At 51.7% G+C, this 18089-nt stretch overlaps 1 protein-coding gene across 1 annotated transcript in view; it reads left to right on the top strand.

The window, feature by feature from the left end:
- Positions 1-18089, top strand: part of SHANK3 (SH3 and multiple ankyrin repeat domains 3) — a 352413-nt gene that overhangs the window by 67104 nt on the left and 267220 nt on the right. Inside the window, exons 6-9 of the mRNA XM_074166270.1 lie at positions 6623-6774; positions 8043-8210; positions 9266-9382; positions 10671-10748. Coding sequence (XP_074022371.1) covers positions 6623-6774; positions 8043-8210; positions 9266-9382; positions 10671-10748 — 515 coding nt within the window. The remainder of the gene's footprint in view (positions 1-6622; positions 6775-8042; positions 8211-9265; positions 9383-10670; positions 10749-18089) is intronic.

Here is an 18089-nt window from a genome sequence, read left to right as displayed (position 1 = left end):
TCTGGGGATGAGTCTACCAGGGATATTGCAAATAAGCCCTGACACCAAATGCTCCTTTCTGTGTGGCCTGGACTTCAGCAGCCTGGATAATTACAAACACCATTTATTCTCCTTCCTTATACAAAAGTGGAGGGGAGAACACAAACCCTTGAGGTTTTAGAAATTCATCCTTTCAGCAGCTAAAGCTTTCTTCTTCAGCCGCTCCTGTGCAACACAAATGTTCTCTTATCCCCGTCCGAAGGCAGTTTGTGGCTGCTCTGCTGATTTTTGCGGCAGGGAATGCAGTGTTACTGTCCCAAAGACTTTGCAGTACAGACCCCTAATAATGACTCATCCTCTTCTCAGTTTCTGTAACCTTTTATTCTTCCCCTCTTAACCAGGGGGGAAAAAATGTTCCTGCAGAAATTATTTGTGGGTCATTATCCATGGTCTTATTCAACAGAGGGAAATTCAGTCTTACCTGCAGCCTGCTGGGTTTCCCAGAAAGCAGAGCTCTCCCCTTGCTCAGGGACTATTTCTTTTAAAGGAGAGAAGTCATACAGCCCTGCCCGAGGTTTGGATTCTAGCAGTTCAGAAGGGGATGTGTCTGTCGTAGATGGGAAGGACGACGCACAGTTGCCCAGTTCATCTGGGCCACCAAAACACCTGCGCTGACTCTCGGTTTCTCTTTCCAGCAGCCACGGTCTGGGACTTGTCATCCAACTTGTCCCTGTTAGGAGGGGAATGGTTCCCTTCTGCTGTTAGTGCAGCTCGCTTGTATTTCTGACGCCAGTGCTAGGTTTGGGGTGAGACACGGGGGTTTTGGTCCCCTCATGCCTTGTCTATGTGGGTGTCACACGCTTGTCACAGAATGCTATGGGGTTGGCAGGGGCCTCTGGAGAGCACCCAGTCCAACCCCCTGCCAGAGCAGGGTCACCCAGAGCACGTCCCACAGGAACGGCTCCAGGGGGGTTGGAATGTCTCCAGAGAAGGAGACTCCACCACCTCTCTGGGCAGCCTCTTCCAGGGCTCTGACACCCTCACAGCAAGCAAGTTCCTCCTCATGGTCAGATGGAGCTTCCCCTGTTGCAGTTTGTGCCCGTTCCCTCTTGTCCTGTCCCTGGGCACCACTGGAAAAAGACTGGCCCCATCCTCCTGACACCCACCCTTGAAGTATTTACAGGCATATAAATAGTCACGTGTTATTCTGGACCAAGCGGATATCCCTGCTTGGAGTGAAGTTCTTCTACGGAAGTAAATCCAATTAATGGACTTCAAACAACGCCAGCTTCACCGTAAAACATCCTGTGCTCTGTGGTGCCATCCCCACAGCAGAGCCACCAGGGAGACACGGCCTCATCCCAGCCTCTTCAGCACAAAGTCTGGGATCTTCATTTAAGCTGCTTTTGGGAGCTGTTCTAAGCTGCGCTGGGACAGCTGAAGGGCAGCGCATTGTCCCCCTCCCCTGGCTCTGCTGGGGTGAGAGGGCAGAGAGGAGCCACCTCCTAAACCCTCCCAGCCCAATTTGGCACCATTCATGTTTCAGCGCTGCAGGATTCCTGGGAAGATGTTCTGGGAGAGACGAACAGTCTTTGAAAGAGATTAAAAGAAAAATTTCACAGTTGCTTTCTGTAGGTACATTTTAAGGGTGTAAAGAAAATACTTGCAAAGTTACCGTTATTCTAAAATTAGAGCCGAGCCTGAGCGGTAGTTTAGCATGTAGAAAAGAGAAAGTCAATCCTCAATATTTAACGTGGGGTGGCAGCTGGGGAGCAGCAGGAGAATGAGAGGAAATCATTGCATTTACAAAGAAGAATCTGGGCTGCGTGCAGCAGCAGGGACTGCGGTCCCAGCGCGATGCGAGGACAAATAGCAGCGAGAGTAGGTAATTGGGGAGGAACACTTGCTGTGCGTGGCAGAGCCTCCCCAGCTTTCCCATTCTGCTGGGAAAAAGCCCCTGCCCCAGGCACGGGGAGCTCACTCCGGCTCCGGCTGCGCCGCGTCCTGGCCAGCTGCGGCATTGTGCCTTCAGGGTACACGCGCAATTACTTGATTAACAGCCTGAATAACTCACCTTCAGACATGAAATATTTTCTGTTGCTTTCAGTTGTCATAGCTAAAGGTTGAGCTTTGGTTGAGCTGGCCGCAGTGGTTAGACGGGGAAACACTGGCTGAAACTCCAGTGGCTTGTGGTTTGTGAAGTTATTGTCCTTCTTGGTTTAAAATCTGTTCATCTAGTTGCTTTAAACCGTTTTGGTTTTTTTTAAGCAATTGGTGTCATCTCTTTGAATTGAATGTGTAACTGGAAATTAATGAAAAATGAGTTGAACTGAAACTGGAGATGAAAAACAGTTCCACGAGGTTCCACTTACAGGTGTATTTGTGACAGGCAGATGTTTTCTGTGGTTGTGTGCTGTGGGTCTGTGTAGGAACACAGTGTGGACACTGACCATGCTCTCCAGGAGCTTGCACAAAAACTTTCATATCAAGCCTGTTGTCATCTCAGCCTGAACAGAGGAGTGTCCCTTTTCCTAACTGACAAACGAAGTCCTGGAGTGACACAGATTTTTTTAATTTATTTTTTTTTTAACTCTGTTATCAGAGTGGAGAGGTTGTTTCTGCTCGTGTTGGAACACTCTCTGGGGCTTCTCACCTTCCCTCGCCATGTGAATTCGGTTCTCATGGCACCTCCAAATGTGAGGAGCCTCCTCAGCTTGCTGCTTCTGCAGCAGAGGAGCATCCCCATCCCTGACAGGGTGGTGTCCTCTCAAGTTGTCTCTTTGCTGCCGGCTTCTGGGGGGTGTGTGGATAACACCTGATGTGGAGACGGCTGTGGTTGGCAGGATGGGGATCTCAGACCGGTTCTGGGTTCAGGAGCTCAGGTGTTTTATTGAACAACGCAGCCTTGTCTGGATTCATTGCTTTCACAGAAGTGACTGCCCTGAGCATTGCCAGAATACTTTCTGTGCAATTAAAACATTAGCAATGCTTTTCAGCCTAAGCTGCTTTTAGCAGAATGAAGAGAAAACATAGTTACAAGACAAAAATGTAGAGAAACCACTCTTTTAAGTGGAGCAGAAATGAACTAGAATCATAGAACAGTTTGGTTGGAAGGGACCTTAAAGCCCCCCCAGTGCCACCCCCTGCCCTGGGCAGGGACACCTCCCACCAGAGCAGGTTGCTCCAAGCCCCCTCCAACCTGGCCTTGAACCCCTCCAGGGATGGGGCAGCCACAGCTTCTCTGGGCAACCTGGGCCAGGCTCTCACCACCCTCAGCGTAAAACATGTCTTTCTAAATCTTCCCTCCTTTAGTTTAAAGCCATTTCCCCTTGTCCTGTCACAAAAGGCCCTGCTAAACGCTCTGTCCCCATCTTTCTCATGAGCCCCCCTCAAACCCGGGCTGCGGATCCCGGCTCCCTGGTAGCCCACAGGCAGAGCCCACCCCCAGCTCCTCCTCACGCCCGGGCATCAGGCTCTTACACGTGCAACGTGCAAGGCCTTGTCCTGCTGGTTCTTGCTTTCTGCTACAGATCTTATGCACTTATTAGTTAATTACCTTAAGCATATATTTGGATACGCACGTTTCCAAGAATTAACAGAGCGTAATCACTAAAATCCTAGATTAAATAATGATTAGATTAGATTTAGTGAACAAATTACTGGCTGCAGTTCATTCGGTGCATCTCGAAGTGCTCTACTTGGACCTTTCTCAGTCCTCAGGATTCAAGACAACCTGATAGATTTTTTCAATTGAATTTGGCATATTAATAGCTGAGACTAAAGGAAGATTCAAAGACTTGTTTCCTCTGTCTTGTGCCTATTTGAAAAGTTTGTCTCATTTAAGTGGAGAGACTGAAACGAGCTGTGTGTTCCTCGTGCAGCGATGGGAACGGGCGCCGGGAGCAGGGACTGGTGGGGATGCCTCGGTTCGTAGGCACAGCCTGCAGTTGGTAACAGCCCGAGTTCTATCACTCTGCAAGGGCCAAGTGTGCACTCTCAAAATAATTAAAAATAACCATCAATAAACAAGAGATTTTATAGAAATGATGGTAGAAAAGCAGTACCTGAAAGCCAGTGATAACGACAGAAATGAAAGCAATGGTGTTTGGCACAGGAGATAAGTGATGGTGCTTAAAGACCATAACTTCACTGGGCTCTCCTGTCTGGCTTCCCTCTGCCTTCGGCTGGAGGTGGGCGCTGGGGAGCTGCACAGCGGGTGGTTTTGTCGTTGGTGGGGAGGAGGAGAAGGGCTCTCCTGCCCCAGGAGCTCACCCATGGTCTCCTGTTCTTCGTCTCCCTCGGTGTGCGGTGGGTGAGTCAGAACCTCATCCCCATCCTGCTTCGATGGAAGAGCAAACTGCGCTTCCACCATGGCTGCCCAGCTCTTCTGAGCCACAGCCATGTCCCTGCCAACTCCATCAAGGTGTTCGAGAACCTCCCCCGGCACCACATCAGCAGCGCATCCATCCTTCAGTGGTGACAAATGGTGGTGTTTTCCACCATCTCTTGGGCTGCGTCTGGCGCTGCTCTCTCCCGGTGTGAGAAGGGTTGTAGACCCTCCACCGAACCCTTGTCTTCACAGCTATCGCTGAGCTGCGGAGATGTTTCCACTGCTTTTTCTCGATGGTGCTGGTCGTGTGGATGTTCCCGTGTAATAGGGATGTTGTTACAATGGTAATTACCCTCATGCTTAAAATATGCCCCTTATTTTCTAGCTGTGAAGCATCGCACCTGCCCTCTGCTGAAGTTTGATGTTGGGCAATGTATGCATGAAGCTTTTTTATTCCTTGTACCATTGACTTTGCCATATATAACATTGGTGTGTGTGTGTGAAATCTCTTAGAGATTACTTCCTGTTTTCTTCCAGATTGTTGTTAAAAATGATTGACAGTTTTGAGCAGGGAACGGGTCCTCAGAAGACCCAGCTGCAACGTTCTCATTTACTGGTGGTTCCTCTTATTGGTGAACCCACTTTAATCCTCTTGACAACAGCCCTCAGTAATCTTCCTTTTTTTCATATTGGTGTCTTGTAGCACAAAACCCAGAGAGTTTTCACAAAGCTACAGGACCTTGTGTGACCTCTACCTATCTCCTTTAAAAATTTGGCTAATAGCAATGCTCTAAAATTAATATTTGTAATCTTTTTTAGTTGTATTTCAAACCATTTTATTATTCTCATTTAAATAGTTATTTCTACTAAATCGAGATATTTTAATTTATGTGCAAATTACTTTTCTAAAAAATACACAACTGTATTTCTGGCTGATGGCATCTTATTTCACACAGTGTCAGCATTGCTGCTTGGTGGTATGGGGGTTTGGGTGGAAAAACGTAGGGATTTGTTTGAGAAAGAAGGTGCATTTTTTTTTTTTTTTGAAATATTGCACTCTGAAGAAAACAAATTATTTAATAATCAAAATGTTCGGAAAAACATTCTGTCTCTTAAGGAGGTTTTACTCATTTTCTATCAAAGGACATTTTTTCTTCCTTCTTTGTGCTCTCACGTCAGCCCGTGGGCAGGCGACCGCGGTCCTCTTGCAGCTCAGGTCGGGGTGGGACAGAGCCCCCCACCCTGTGTCGCTGCGTGGCCCCCGCCCAGGGAGGGGTCCACCTTCACACGTATCCACCTTCACGTGTGTCGGCGCGGGACCATGCTGGGGTCCTGCAGGGGCTGGGGTCAGGTTCTACTTCTGGAGAACTGAGGTGGCCGCTGAAATTGGGTCCTTGAGAGAAGGGTGCAGAGGTTGGGAGAGGCTTTGTCTCTACGGCACAGAGCATTTTGGAGCTGCAGAGAGCAGCAGATGGGCATCGGGGCTCTGCTCCCACCTGAAAAACAACAGCAGGGGGTGGCTGGGGCCGGTGGGGGTGCACTTGGTGAGGGGGGACTGTTGGAAGGGATTTCCCTAGTTCTTCTGTCGGCTGCTCAAATGATGTCCCTAAGGAGAGCCGGTCCTGCGTGCCCGGCGCTCCTGGGAGTCGGGACTGCTCCTGGTGGGAGCCGTTGAGTTTGTGCAGGTCTGAGCCGGGCTCCTCGGAGGTGAGGGGGGTTGCACAGATGCAGGGGGGCTGTGTTTCACGTTTGGAGCTTGCTGCTGGTGAGGGGGGGTGGTGAGGACCGGCCGTGGGACAGCCGTGCCCCAGGGAGCCCAGGGCAGCTCCCTGGATGCTGGGGGGTTCTGGGGTGCATAGCTGAGCCTCTCCCCCACAACAGCAGCCCCTTCTCCATGCCTTGCTGTGGGGAGAAACTAAACAAAGATGCCAGTTTTCACCCCCCTTCTTCTCCCCTTCGTATAAATGGTGTGTCCAGGTGCGTGCTTCCCTGCAGGGCAGGAGCCAGCAGCGGCATTCCTGCAATTCCTTAGACTGCCCGCGCTTTCCTGCCCCTCTCCTCTGCGGGGCTCGCACCCAGAAGAACCCATGGGCAGCTGGTTGCCCACACGGCATGTCAGGGAACAGCTGGAGTCTGAGCAGGGCTGGGAGCGGACGCAGGGTTTGGTGCAGCTCCCTCGAGGTGGGGAGCAGGGAGCACCCCGCGTTGCTGGAGACCGGGTGGGAGCCGTGGCCGAGCGAGAGGTCGGTGGTGCCCGTGGATGGGGTGGGCGTCCCCGCGGTCCTCACCCGTCTCCCTCCTGGGGCTCTGCAGAGTGTCCCCTGACGGCGGCCGCCCAGCTGGAGCTCAGCGCCGAGATGATCAAGGCGCTGCGCAACGGGGGAGCGCACCTGGATTTCCGGACGCGGGAGGGAATGACCGCTCTCCACAAGGCTGTCCGGTGCCGCAACCACGCGGCGCTGCTGGTGAGTCATAGAATCATAGAATCACAGAATGGTTAGAGTTGGAAGGGACCCCAAAGATCATCGAGTTCCAAGCCCCCTGCCTTGGGCAGGGACACCTCCACTAGAGCAGGTTGCTCAAAGCCCCATCCAGCCTGGCCTTAAACACCTCCAGGGATGGGGCATCCACAACTTCTCTGGGCAACCTGTTCCAGTGCCTCACCACCCTCACAGGAAAGAATTTCCTCCTAATATCTAATCTAAATCTCCCCTCTTCCAATTTAAAACCATTACCCCTTGTCCTGTCACTACACTTCCTGACAAAGAGTCCCTCTCCGGCTCTCCTGTAGGCTCCCTTCAGATATTGGAAGGCTGCTATGAGGTCTCCCCGGAGCCTTCTCTTCTCCAGGCTGAACAACCCCAGCTCTCTCAGCCTGTCTTCATAGGGGAGGTGCTCCGTCCCTCTGATCATCTTTGTGGCCCTCCGCTGGGCCCGTTCCAACAGGTCCATGTCCTTCCTGTGTTGAGGACTCCAAAGCTGGACACAGTCGGGGGGCTCTCCTTCCCCTCTGCCCTGCGCCCCAGCTCCCTCCCGCCCCATCCTGGCTGATGGCAGGGTTAGAATCACAGAATGGTTTGGGTGGGAAGGGACCTTAAAGCCTCCCCAGTGCCACCCCCTGCCCTGGGCAGGGACACCTCCCACCAGAGCAGGTTGCTCCAAGCCCCCTCCAACCTGGCCTTGAACCCCTCCAGGGATGGGGCAGCCATGGCTTCTCTGGGCAACCTGGGCCAGGCTCTCACCACCCTCACAGCAAGGAAGTTCTTCCCCACATCTCACCTCAATCTCCCCTTTTTCAGCTTAAAACCCTTCCCCTTCCTCCTATGGCTCCCCTCCCTCATCAAGAGGGAGCTTCCCTCCCCAGCTTTCCTGGAGCCCCTTGAGGGACTGGAAGGGGCTCTAAGGTCTCCCCGGAGCCTTCTTTTCTTCAGGCTGAACCCCCCCAACTCTCTCAGCCTGTCCTCACAGCAGAGGGGCTCCAGCCCTCAGAACATCTCCGTGGCCTCCTCTGGCCATGTGGTTCTGTCCTCCCTGGGCCAAAGCATCTTGTGTGTTGCTCTCGGGGGGCGCAGCCCATTACAAGAGCACGGCAGTGATAATGTGAGCCCTGGGGGGAAGATTGGGTGGGCACTGCCCGCTGCTGTGGCCACAGCATCCCCAGACCCTCTGCAGGGCAGGTTTTCCTCCTGCGCAGCTGCTCGAAGGCAGAGCGAGGCAGGCGCTTCTCTTGCAGACGCTGCTGGACCTGGGTGCCTCCCCGGACTACAAAGACAGCCGGGGGCTGACACCCCTGTACCACAGTGCCATGGTGGGGGGGGATCCCTACTGCTGCGAGCTCCTGCTGCATGACTACGCCCGGCTTGGCTGCGTGGATGAGAACGGCTGGCAGGAGATCCACCAGGTGGGATGGATGGCGGGACGGGATGTGGCTGGGGTGACCACTGTCCTGCGGCCGGTGGAGAGGCTTGTCCTGTCCCCATGGGTGCTGCAGGCGGTGGAGGCCCTGTTTGTCAGGGGTGGCCAGCGCAGGGGCCAGGCTCTGGTGTGTAGGACTCACACATGGTCCAGGAACAGCCCTGGATCCATCCCGGGCCAACGCTCAGGCTGCTCTGTTTGGTCAGTGGTGCCTGGGATCCTCCCCATATTGCAGCTAGCTTGTAGGATAGTGCTTTGGGATCTCAGTCCAATGCCCAAACCACAGTTGTACATGTCCCCGTTTTACACACTAAGTGGGTTTGGTATGGGGAAGACATGGGCCAGGGGTTAGGTGATGTGAGCTGGCCTTGCGCTTCAAGACTGAGAAACTCTGGGAGAATGGAGGATGCTCTGGCTCTGCCCGGAGTCCCCTTGTCTTGGGCCATTAGGAGGACAGGTTGTCTTTGGGCCTGTGGCCTCCTGAAACAACCCAGCTCTGAGTGCCCTGCGAGGTGGATGAATACTGGCACAGCCATGGATGAGTGGATGAGAATGAAAAAACAAGAGATGTGTGTCTGTGATCTCGATTCGGTGAATATGACTGCCCTCCTTCCCCATCCTACCTTCCCTTGGCAGGTCTTTGAGGGCTGCTGGTCCCAGAATGGACCAAATGTAGAGGAAAATGCCACAGCAGTAAACTAGGGATGTAGGTCCATTGCCCTCCTCTTTGCCTGCTTGTGCTTCAGGGCTTCTTTTCAGCAAATTATTACACTGAGAGAGCAAACAGTCTGGAGGAGGCCCTGGTACCACTGTGATGCTGACCCCAAATTTGCAATTGATGTAGAGGTAATTTCTCCAATAAGTATTGGGTTGTATATTGCTCTGAGGAGCAGCAGTGTGTGTACATGCATGTCAATGGGACTTTCTAGTTACAGGTCCAGCCTGATTCGACTTTTCTACCATGAGGGTGTTAAGGAATTTATCATCTTCCTGCTGCTCCTTGATTTTCTATTTCATTTTTCTGTTTTGGGTTTCGAGCAGGCATGTCGTTATGGCCATGTTCAGCACCTGGAGCATCTTCTCTTCTACGGAGCTGATATGACTGCACAGAACGCCTCAGGAAACACTGCTCTTCACATCTGTGCTCTCTATAACCAGGTACATCCGTGTGGTTTGGGGCATGAGAACAAGGTGTAGATGGGCCACCTGCCTGCCTGAGACAGAGCACGACATTGGGCTGGGACATCTTCTCATGGTTACAACTGTTCCCAGACCCAGAAAGGTTCTTCTGAAGCGTATCGACACTCTGACCTGGGATGAGGCTGATGCTGTTTGTAGCACCGGCCTGATTTTGGATTTCCCAAGAGGCAGGACCAGAGAGCAGTCCATGGTTTAATCTGTTCCCCTTCCCAAGATGTTTTTGCTGATTTACTGCCTAAAGTGCTGTAATTTCTCCTCTGGTTCCTATTCCTCCTTCGCAGCCAGCCCCGCTCCTGGCTGGGAGGGAGCGGTTTGCCTGGGTGGAGAGTTGCTAATTGGGCCCAGGTGATCACATTTAATCTGAGGCAGCACCTGGGGACACATCCTGTGGCTTTCACCCTGCTCTGGGAAAGCTGTGGGGACTGGGGTCCTGTCCTTCTCACAAATGGCCCTGAATTCTTACTACTGATCTCTGAATTTTGGAGAAGACTGTCCAGGCAACACAGGGCACTGTTTCTGCTTTATCTGCTGTGTGGTCACTAAGCTCAGTTCAGGAGGAATGGAGGGTGGTGGAAGAGCCCTCTCTGATCTTGCAGGCCCCCTGTTCTCTTTCTGAGACATGCAGGTCAGTATCTAAGGATTTCTTATGTAGGTTTGCTCTTCCTGGAGTTTTTTTATGCATTGTATTATGTGGCTTTTGATTATAAAGGGCATTTTCAGTTTGAGGTTTCCATGCTTTAAAAATGGAACCCTGTGATGTTTTTCTGTGGACAGTGGTACACGGAGGGTGATGTGTGGTCTGTTGGGTTCTCACGGGTGCGTTCTGCACACCAGGAGCTCCTGTACCTGGGGTCTGTCCACTGGGGTGGGTGGGCAGAGCGGCATTGAAGAGCGCAGGGGCTCATAAACACATTGAATTGACATCATTCAGAAGCACAGAGCGTTCAAAACAAAACCAATGAAAGGCTTTAGGAAACAGCAATATTGGGGAACGTGTGGTGGCTGCTGTGCTTGCAGCTGCGCTCCTGGGCTGGTGTTGGGGCATGTCCACGGCGCCCCAGGGCTGCATGCAGGTGGGTGGACTTGGTCAGCGTGGGGGTGGGCAGTTCGTAGGGGCTGAGCATCTTTCCTCGCTCTTGTCCAAGGAGGCTTTCTGAGGGCGATCAAACCACATGATTTGTTTCTTCATTGTCACGTCTGCGGTGCTAATTGGCCTCTTCCCTTTCCCCCTCGCTTGCCTTCACAGGAGAGCTGCGCTCGGGTTCTCCTCTTCCGCGGGGCGAGCAAAGACATTCGCAACTACAACAGCCAGACAGCATTCCAGGTGAGGCAGCAAGCACCGGGCCCCGTCCCCCCGCAGAACCCCTCGTGGTCCCCAGCGAGGGCAGCCCCTGCGACGAGTCCTGGGCATGTGGGGGGTAAAGCTCACGGCAACAAACCTATCGGTTCAGGGTGTCTGATCTGACACCGGCTTAATTGCAGGGGCCGGAGGGAGGGAAGAGAATGCGGGGTGCACATAGAAAGGGCTGTGAAGGTGGTGTCTTATGGTGGGAGACTGCAAGAGCTTGGCTTGTTGGGTCATGCAGAACGGGGTTGGAAAGGAGACGTTATTGCTGTCTGTAGAAATGTTGCAGTAAATGTTAGAGAAGGAGCAGAGTCCTTAGAAATAAAGGACAGTGATGCCACAGAAATCAATGCACCTAAACTCATTAATTGACTTAAGCTGGAAGTTAGAAGACCTCCAGCCAGAAGAGGAGTGAGACTCTGGAACAGCTTTCCAGTAAATACACTGGATAAGGCAGGTGGAGGAGGGAAACTCGGGCATTTTGCAGTTTGGCTCCTTCCGTAAGTTTGCAGCTGGCGGGCAGCGACTGCCTGCAGGCTGTGGTGTGCGATGCAGGAGGGCTCTTCCCACCCAAGGTCTGCTTTGCCCCTCTTCTTTAAAGCTTTTGAGCTGGGAATAGCCGTTCTGTTCTGTCTGTGCTCTTACCAAAGTGCGGTCATTTGCCTGAGGAGCTTTCAGAAATGTTGTGACTCATTGTCCGACTGATACTAATCCTCAGGTGTCCCTTGAGAGCAGAGACCGTCTGTCGGCGTCTTACTCACACACCAGCTCGGGTGGCTGCAGATGAGCTCACTAATTATTAGCCCTTTAGATATGCCTCTTCTCGCTTCTCAGTGTTGTTCATAGCGGCTTTAGGTCATGCAGTCCCTGCGGACATCACAGGTGGCCCCTCTGAGATAGAGGCTCCGTTACAGATGTGATCGGCGCCGTTGGAGCGGCAGCACGTCCAGGGGTATGCGGGCAGGGAATGGCTGGGCGGATGCTCTGCGGGCAGGAAATCGGCCACGCTGTGCTGGGCTGTGCCAGCGTTCCTCTGTGCAGGAGCGGTGGGTACGACCAGTGACCCTCGTGTGTCCCGAGGGACCAACTCCACTGAAAAGGCACCAAATCCCTGTGCGGCCCATGCCAGGAACACGCAGGAAAGCTGGAGAACATCTGACCCGACCTGGCCGCTTGCTGGCCGTGGACTCCCCAAGCCCCCTGCTGCAGCGGTGCTCTGTTCTGCATGAGGATTTCATGCAAGTGTTTCATTCAAGTGTTAAGTAGGTTTTAATTCAGATTAAGCGTATTATCCTAAAAAGAGTGCATGGAACTCGTGTGTGTGCTCACCACGGTTGTATAGAGGGATCAGGCAGCCGTGTGGAGATAATCACTTGTGAATCACCTGTGTGTACAGTGTGAGGAACTGGAAACACTCAGGTAGTTTTGGGAAATGAATTCGTAGCTTATAGTCTTGTTTAAAAGTACTTTCTTTATTAAGGCTGAGATGATATTACTTTCAAGCTGTGTTTTGTTTTGGTTTGGAGGCTGAGGGAAAAAATGGGCCTTGAAGGTCAAACTGAGCATCCTTAAAGGCGGTCTGGTGTTTTGCCATGTGCAGGAACTTGACATTTACACCATTCAGATAATTCTCCTGTTAGTGATGGTTGTCTGGTCATATCTGGGAATGTCGTTTGTGTGATGAAGTGTGGGTGTCTCCCTGCAGAGAAGGGGAGACTCGTCCTCCCCTCCACAGAGGCCTGGGGACCACAGTGGGACTGGCTCTGGCGGGATGCTCAGGAGGATGGGTGCCACCACAGCTTTGCTCTGAGCCATGGCATGACCTTGCCAACCACAGTGGATGCTGGAGGATGCCTGAGCTCAGCCCTGTTCTCTGCAAATCCACCGTGGCTCAGACCCTCCTCTTTCTGCCCTGTGATATCTCCTGCCTCGCGAGGTGGGTCATGAAAGGGCTTCATGTGGCAAGGTCCACTCAAATATGAGGAAGAACTTCTTTCCGGTGAGGGTGGCAGAGCCCTGGAACAGGCTGCCCAGGGAGGGTGTGGAGTCCCCTTCTCTGGAGATCTTCAAGACCCGCCTGGATGCAGCCCTGAGTGATGTGCTCTGGGCAACCCTGCTTTAGCAGGGGAGTTGGACGAGATGATCTCTAGAGGTCCCTTCCAACTCCAACAATTCTGTGATCCTGTCTGTCCTGCTCGGAGACTGCTGCCCTCTGTGCAGGGAGTTGAGGACAGTCCCATCTGACTCCTCTCTGATTTAATGTTAAAATATTTATTTCCAGGGAAGGCCTTTTTGCAGGAAACTGCTGCCTCCTTTTTGAGATGAGCTGAACTTTTGGAATCAAGAGATGGAGAATCACAGAATCTTCATGGTTGGAAGGGACCTTTGAGATCATCGAGTCCAAACACAAAAAAAAAACCCAACAAAAAACAAAAAAACAAACCGACAAAAAAACCCACACCAAACAAACAGACACAAACCAACAATCTCGGGCACTAGAGCATGCCCTGAAGTGCCATGTCACTGGGCAGTCTTTGTGCTTTGGGTGTTTGCAGGACGTGGGGTGGTGTGGCAGGTGGTGGAGGGTGGCAAATGGCTCCTGCTCGTGTCCTGCAGAGCCCTAGTGGGTCTTAATGAGGGAAAAACGGTGTTTGTCTTTCCCGTTTTGAAGTAGTGCGAGCAATTGGAAGTTTCTGTTCCAGAGACTGAAAAGTGTGGTTGGTGACCCAATGGATTTGTGTATTGGCAAATCCAAACCAGAATTTAGTGTTAGTGATGTGCTGCCTTCAGTTCCCAGCTGTCAAAGAGGAACTCTCCGACTCACAGCTTCGGTCTCTTGCTCGAGACTTCAGCATGTCATTAAGTTGGTGTCCCCTGAAAAGTCTGGTGCTTTCTCCTGTGTCTCCTTCTCCTGGCCGTGGTGATGGGGTGCTGCCTTCCAGCGGCTGAGTCCCACCCGGCAGAGGGAGCGGAGCCGGGATGAGGGGTGACACCCCAGCCCTTCTGTGGCTGCTGGCAGCTCCTGAAGATACCTCTGCTGCTGCAAGGCTGTTTGGTCAGGTTACTGTACATAACTCCTGTTAATTTGATTGCTGCAGTTAATCAGATAGCTTGGTGCCAGTGGCCTGAGATGACTCGAGATAGCAGGGAGTAATTTAGCGGGTTGAGAAGCTGTAATCTACTTGGTTATCTTCCCCGAGGCAGATCAGCGTGCTCATGGCCCAGGGTGATGTTCTGCCTCCCGCTGTGCGGGGCTCCTCCTGCTGCAGAGACCGGTTCCCCACTCATGGAGTGTGGGGCAGGAGTGCCCGGAGCAGCATCACCTCTTTGTGGCTGCAAACAGGCTTCAGGGGGGAGAGGAAGAACAGGGTGGGTTTAGGGGGAGAGTTTTCCCAGAGTATCTTCCCAGCTTCTGGCAGTCTGACCTCTGATGTCCCAAGCCAGGTTTGTACTTACGTCTTCAACTGCTCTTAGCTGGCTTTTCATCCATAAATTGTCTAAGAGAGTCCCCTGTGCAGGTGCAGTCCTTCCCAAAGCTTCCCCGCCTCATCCAAATATGTTCTCACAGAAGGATGGAGACACCATTTTTCAGGTTATATATTGCATACTCAAAATTTACTGGACGAAAAGAAAGTTGGAGGGGTTTTTGTTATTTTTTTTTTCTTTCTTTTTTTCCCCCTTCCAGCTGCTTTAGCAGTATTTTTGATCAGAAACAAATTGCTGCCAAAGCACTCGTCATAGATTCATAGATTGGTCCAGGCCAGAAGGGACCTCCAAAGGTCATCTAGTCCGACCTCCCCGCAGTCAGCAGGGACACCCCCAACTAGACCAGGTTGCCCAGGGCCTCGTCGAGCTTCACCTTGAATATCTCAAGGGAAGGGGCCTCAACCACCTCCCTGGGCAACCTGTTCCAGTGTTCCACCACCCTCATGGTAAAGAATTTTTTCCTAATATCCAATCTAAATCTCCCCTTCTCCCGCTTAAAACCATTGCCCCTCGTCCTGTCGCTGCAGGCCTTTGTAAACAGACCCTCCCCAGCCTTCCTGTAGCCCCCCCTCAGGTACTGGAAGGCCGCTATGAGGTCTAATGAGGTCTATGAGGTCATCTCTCAAACCTCCCCTGTGTCTTGAGGTGGTCACTGATGGGACCGGGGGTGTTGGCCACTGGAGTGTGTGGTGGATTGGGAGCCTGTGATGGGAAGGACAGGGACTCAAGCTGGGACCGTGAACACTGGCAGTTGCTGCTGTGGATGTGGTGAACCCACCACCCGCTTTGAACAACAGGAAGGTACCCAGCAGAGGGCTGGAACGTGTGGACAGGCCCACAGGAAGGCAGTTGCGCAAAGACCGTGAATGGTGGCTGAGTCAGTCAGTGGTGTCCTCCCTCCCACCCTGGATCCCAGGCAGCTGAAATCCTGTATCCATAAGTTTAAGTTCAGGATGGGAACGTTTGGCAACGTTCTGTCCCTTAGGAGGGTGAAGACTTGTCTATAAGTCTTTTTCTTTAAGAGGTGTTTTTTTATGTTGTGATAAGATTACCCACCCTCACTACTTCAGTCTTGTTCTTGCATGGGACTATCAACAGCTCAGAGTCCCCCAGGTCAGCTTGTCTACGCTTTCTTGTGGTGTTCACGAAAGTATTAAGTGCTCGCTGCTGTTCAGCTGCAGTGCTTTGGGTTTCTCTTTTCCCTTTCCTCAATGTCAGGTTGACAGAGTGATTACAGAAGAGAAGACCTTTCAAATTCTGTGAATGACTGTGTCCCTCCCTGAGCAGGCAAATCACATGATTTGACTTGGAAATGAAATCATTTACCTTTGCAAGCTGAACTTCATCAGAAGGATGATCCACACCTGGTGGTGCAGACAGACCATGTGAAACAGCCTTCCTGTGTCACACTGGGGTTTGACATCCAGCTGATGAGAAGTGGTTTGATGGGGTCTTCCTTAACAAGGGTGTGAGAGGAAGGGAGATACCCTCTACTCTTTTCAAAGTCACTGTCCCCGTGGCTCTAAACTGGCCTGTTTCTCCAGCCTGTCCAGGTCCGTCTGGGTGGCAGCCCTGCCCTTGTGGATATTGACCATTCCCCCCAGTTTGGTGTTATCTGCAAACTTGATCTCTGTGGTGTCCACCTGTCACAGAATCACAGAAACAGAATCATATGGGGTTGGCAGGGACCTCTGGAGAGCACCCAGTCCAACCCCCTGCCAGAGCAGGCTCACCCAGAGCACGTCCCACAGGAACATCTCCAGGGGGGTTGGAATGTCTCCAGAGAAGGAGACTCCACCATCTCTCTGGGCAGCCTCTTCCAGGGCTCTGACACCCTCACAGCAAACAAGGTCCTCCTCATGGTGAGATGGAGCTTCCCCTGTTGCAGTTTGTGCCCGTTCCCTCTTGTCCTGTCCCTGGGCACCACTGGAAAAAGAATGGCCCCATCCTCCTGACGCCCACCCTTGAAGTATTTAGAGGCGTTGATCAGATCCCCCCTCACTCTGCTCTTCTCTAGACTGAAAAGACCCAAGTCCCTCAGCCTTTCCTCAGCAGAGAGATGTTCTAGTCCCCTCATCATCTTGGTAGCCCTTTGCTGTGCCCTCTCCAGCAGTTGCCTGTAGTGCTGTTGCAGTTGCCAGTCACTGGCCATTGGGCAGAGAATGATCCATTAACAACCACTCTGAGCCCAACTATCCAACCAGTTTTTCCCCATCGAACTGTCCACTTGTCCATGCTGCAGTGGCCTAATCTCTGCACAGATAAAGATGAGACATGGAAGACTCCATCTGTCTTGCTTCCCTGTGTCCTCTGAAATAACTACTGGTTTCTCCACCTCCATATCACAGAGGTCGGGCCATCTGTGCCACTCCTGTCTCAGCAGTCTGCCTTGTGTGGGGCTGGAGATCTGCTGCCACCGCAGGAGCCCTCCTCTCCTCCATGTAGAGATTTCCCTGTAAACAGCAGGAGAATCCTCAGTGGCTGCTGTTCTGTAGCCGCACCAAACGGTCTGGTTCTGCTGCCTGTGCCTCTGCATCTGCTTCCCCATCAGTCCCAGCTGCTCCCTGTGGGAGTAAGACCCTGCCTTAACCGGGCTAAGCCCTTTGGTTTCTGATCCCCTGGTCTCTGCCAGTGCATCAGGTCTCGCTTTCCTTTTCCTCCCTGATTTTTAGATGTCTTAAGGACTCACTCAAGTGCTTTCTTTCTCAGGAGCTCAGTACTCTGATGGGATTAAACCAGGTGTCACATACTGGCATCCCTGTACTTTGAATCTCTGGGTCATTTTTTCACCTTTTTAAAAATAAAAGTAGCTTTTCCAGTTGCCCTTACCCCTGCGTAAAAAGTAGGAAGGGTTCAGGTCCTTATGGTCAAGTCATGGCTTGCCTTGCACTGTGTTTCCCAGTGGCCTGTTAGAGGTGCCAGCAGTTTCTAACAATCATCCAAGTTTTTATCTTATTCACAATATGAACTTCCCTGTGTTCTTTCCCAAACCTCACATCTCTAACATGGAGACTGAGCTTTGTGTTCTCAATGTCAAGATGGATTTTCCTCACCTGGAAGGTTTTGGAGGTTCCTTAAGCTGCCCCTGTATGTTCTTGGAAGGTCTGTGGGTCAACCATGGTGGCTATATGACAGCCCTTGCTGTAATTGGTAGTTCAAGGGGAAACGAATGGGTATTGGAGTGTTTCTAGTTCACAGCTGTGTTTGCATGGGCCTAAGTCATCTTCGTTCTGCATGTGTTCTTGCAATCCTCCTTTCCCAGCAGTAATGGAAGGTGGTTCCATTGGAATCATCCAAATGGAAGATAGCACCTTTGACGTGCCTTTTCTGGATGGAGGCTTCTCATCTGTGTCTTCCACAAATCTCGTTGCTTGGCCAAAGTCAAAGGAGACTTTTCCCTTGTCTCCTCGGTGATGTTTCTGATGTCCAGACTGTGGCCATCAGGGCTGATGGTACCCAAGTGCTGCTCATAGTACCAAATCACGCCATGTAAGAAACCATGGGAAACCATTTGGCTCTATTTAATTTGCACTCTGCTTTGGTCCATTTACTTACCCAAGGCATACACTAGAAAATTATTATAAATGCATGAGCTTGTTATAAATGTAGCTTTTAGAACCAGTAAAGATGGCTATGAGGACCTATCAAAATGTGAACTCAGCACTGCAAGTTTTAATTGTCAAGAGTTAATAATCCAGTGTTATTTATTTGAAAAAAAAAATCATAATTTTCTAAAGGTTTGCTTGTGTATGTGAGCAAGTGACTGGTATCGAGTCTGGTATGTGAAACTAAACATAGAAGGTGATTTCTTTCCCATCGAACTTGCGTGCCAGG

Source organism: Numenius arquata, chromosome 2, assembly GCF_964106895.1.
Source record: "Numenius arquata chromosome 2, bNumArq3.hap1.1, whole genome shotgun sequence".
NCBI lineage: Eukaryota > Metazoa > Chordata > Aves > Charadriiformes > Scolopacidae > Numenius > Numenius arquata.
The sequence above is the reverse complement of the archived record's forward strand: the minus strand, read 5'-3'. Positions and strand labels throughout refer to the sequence as shown.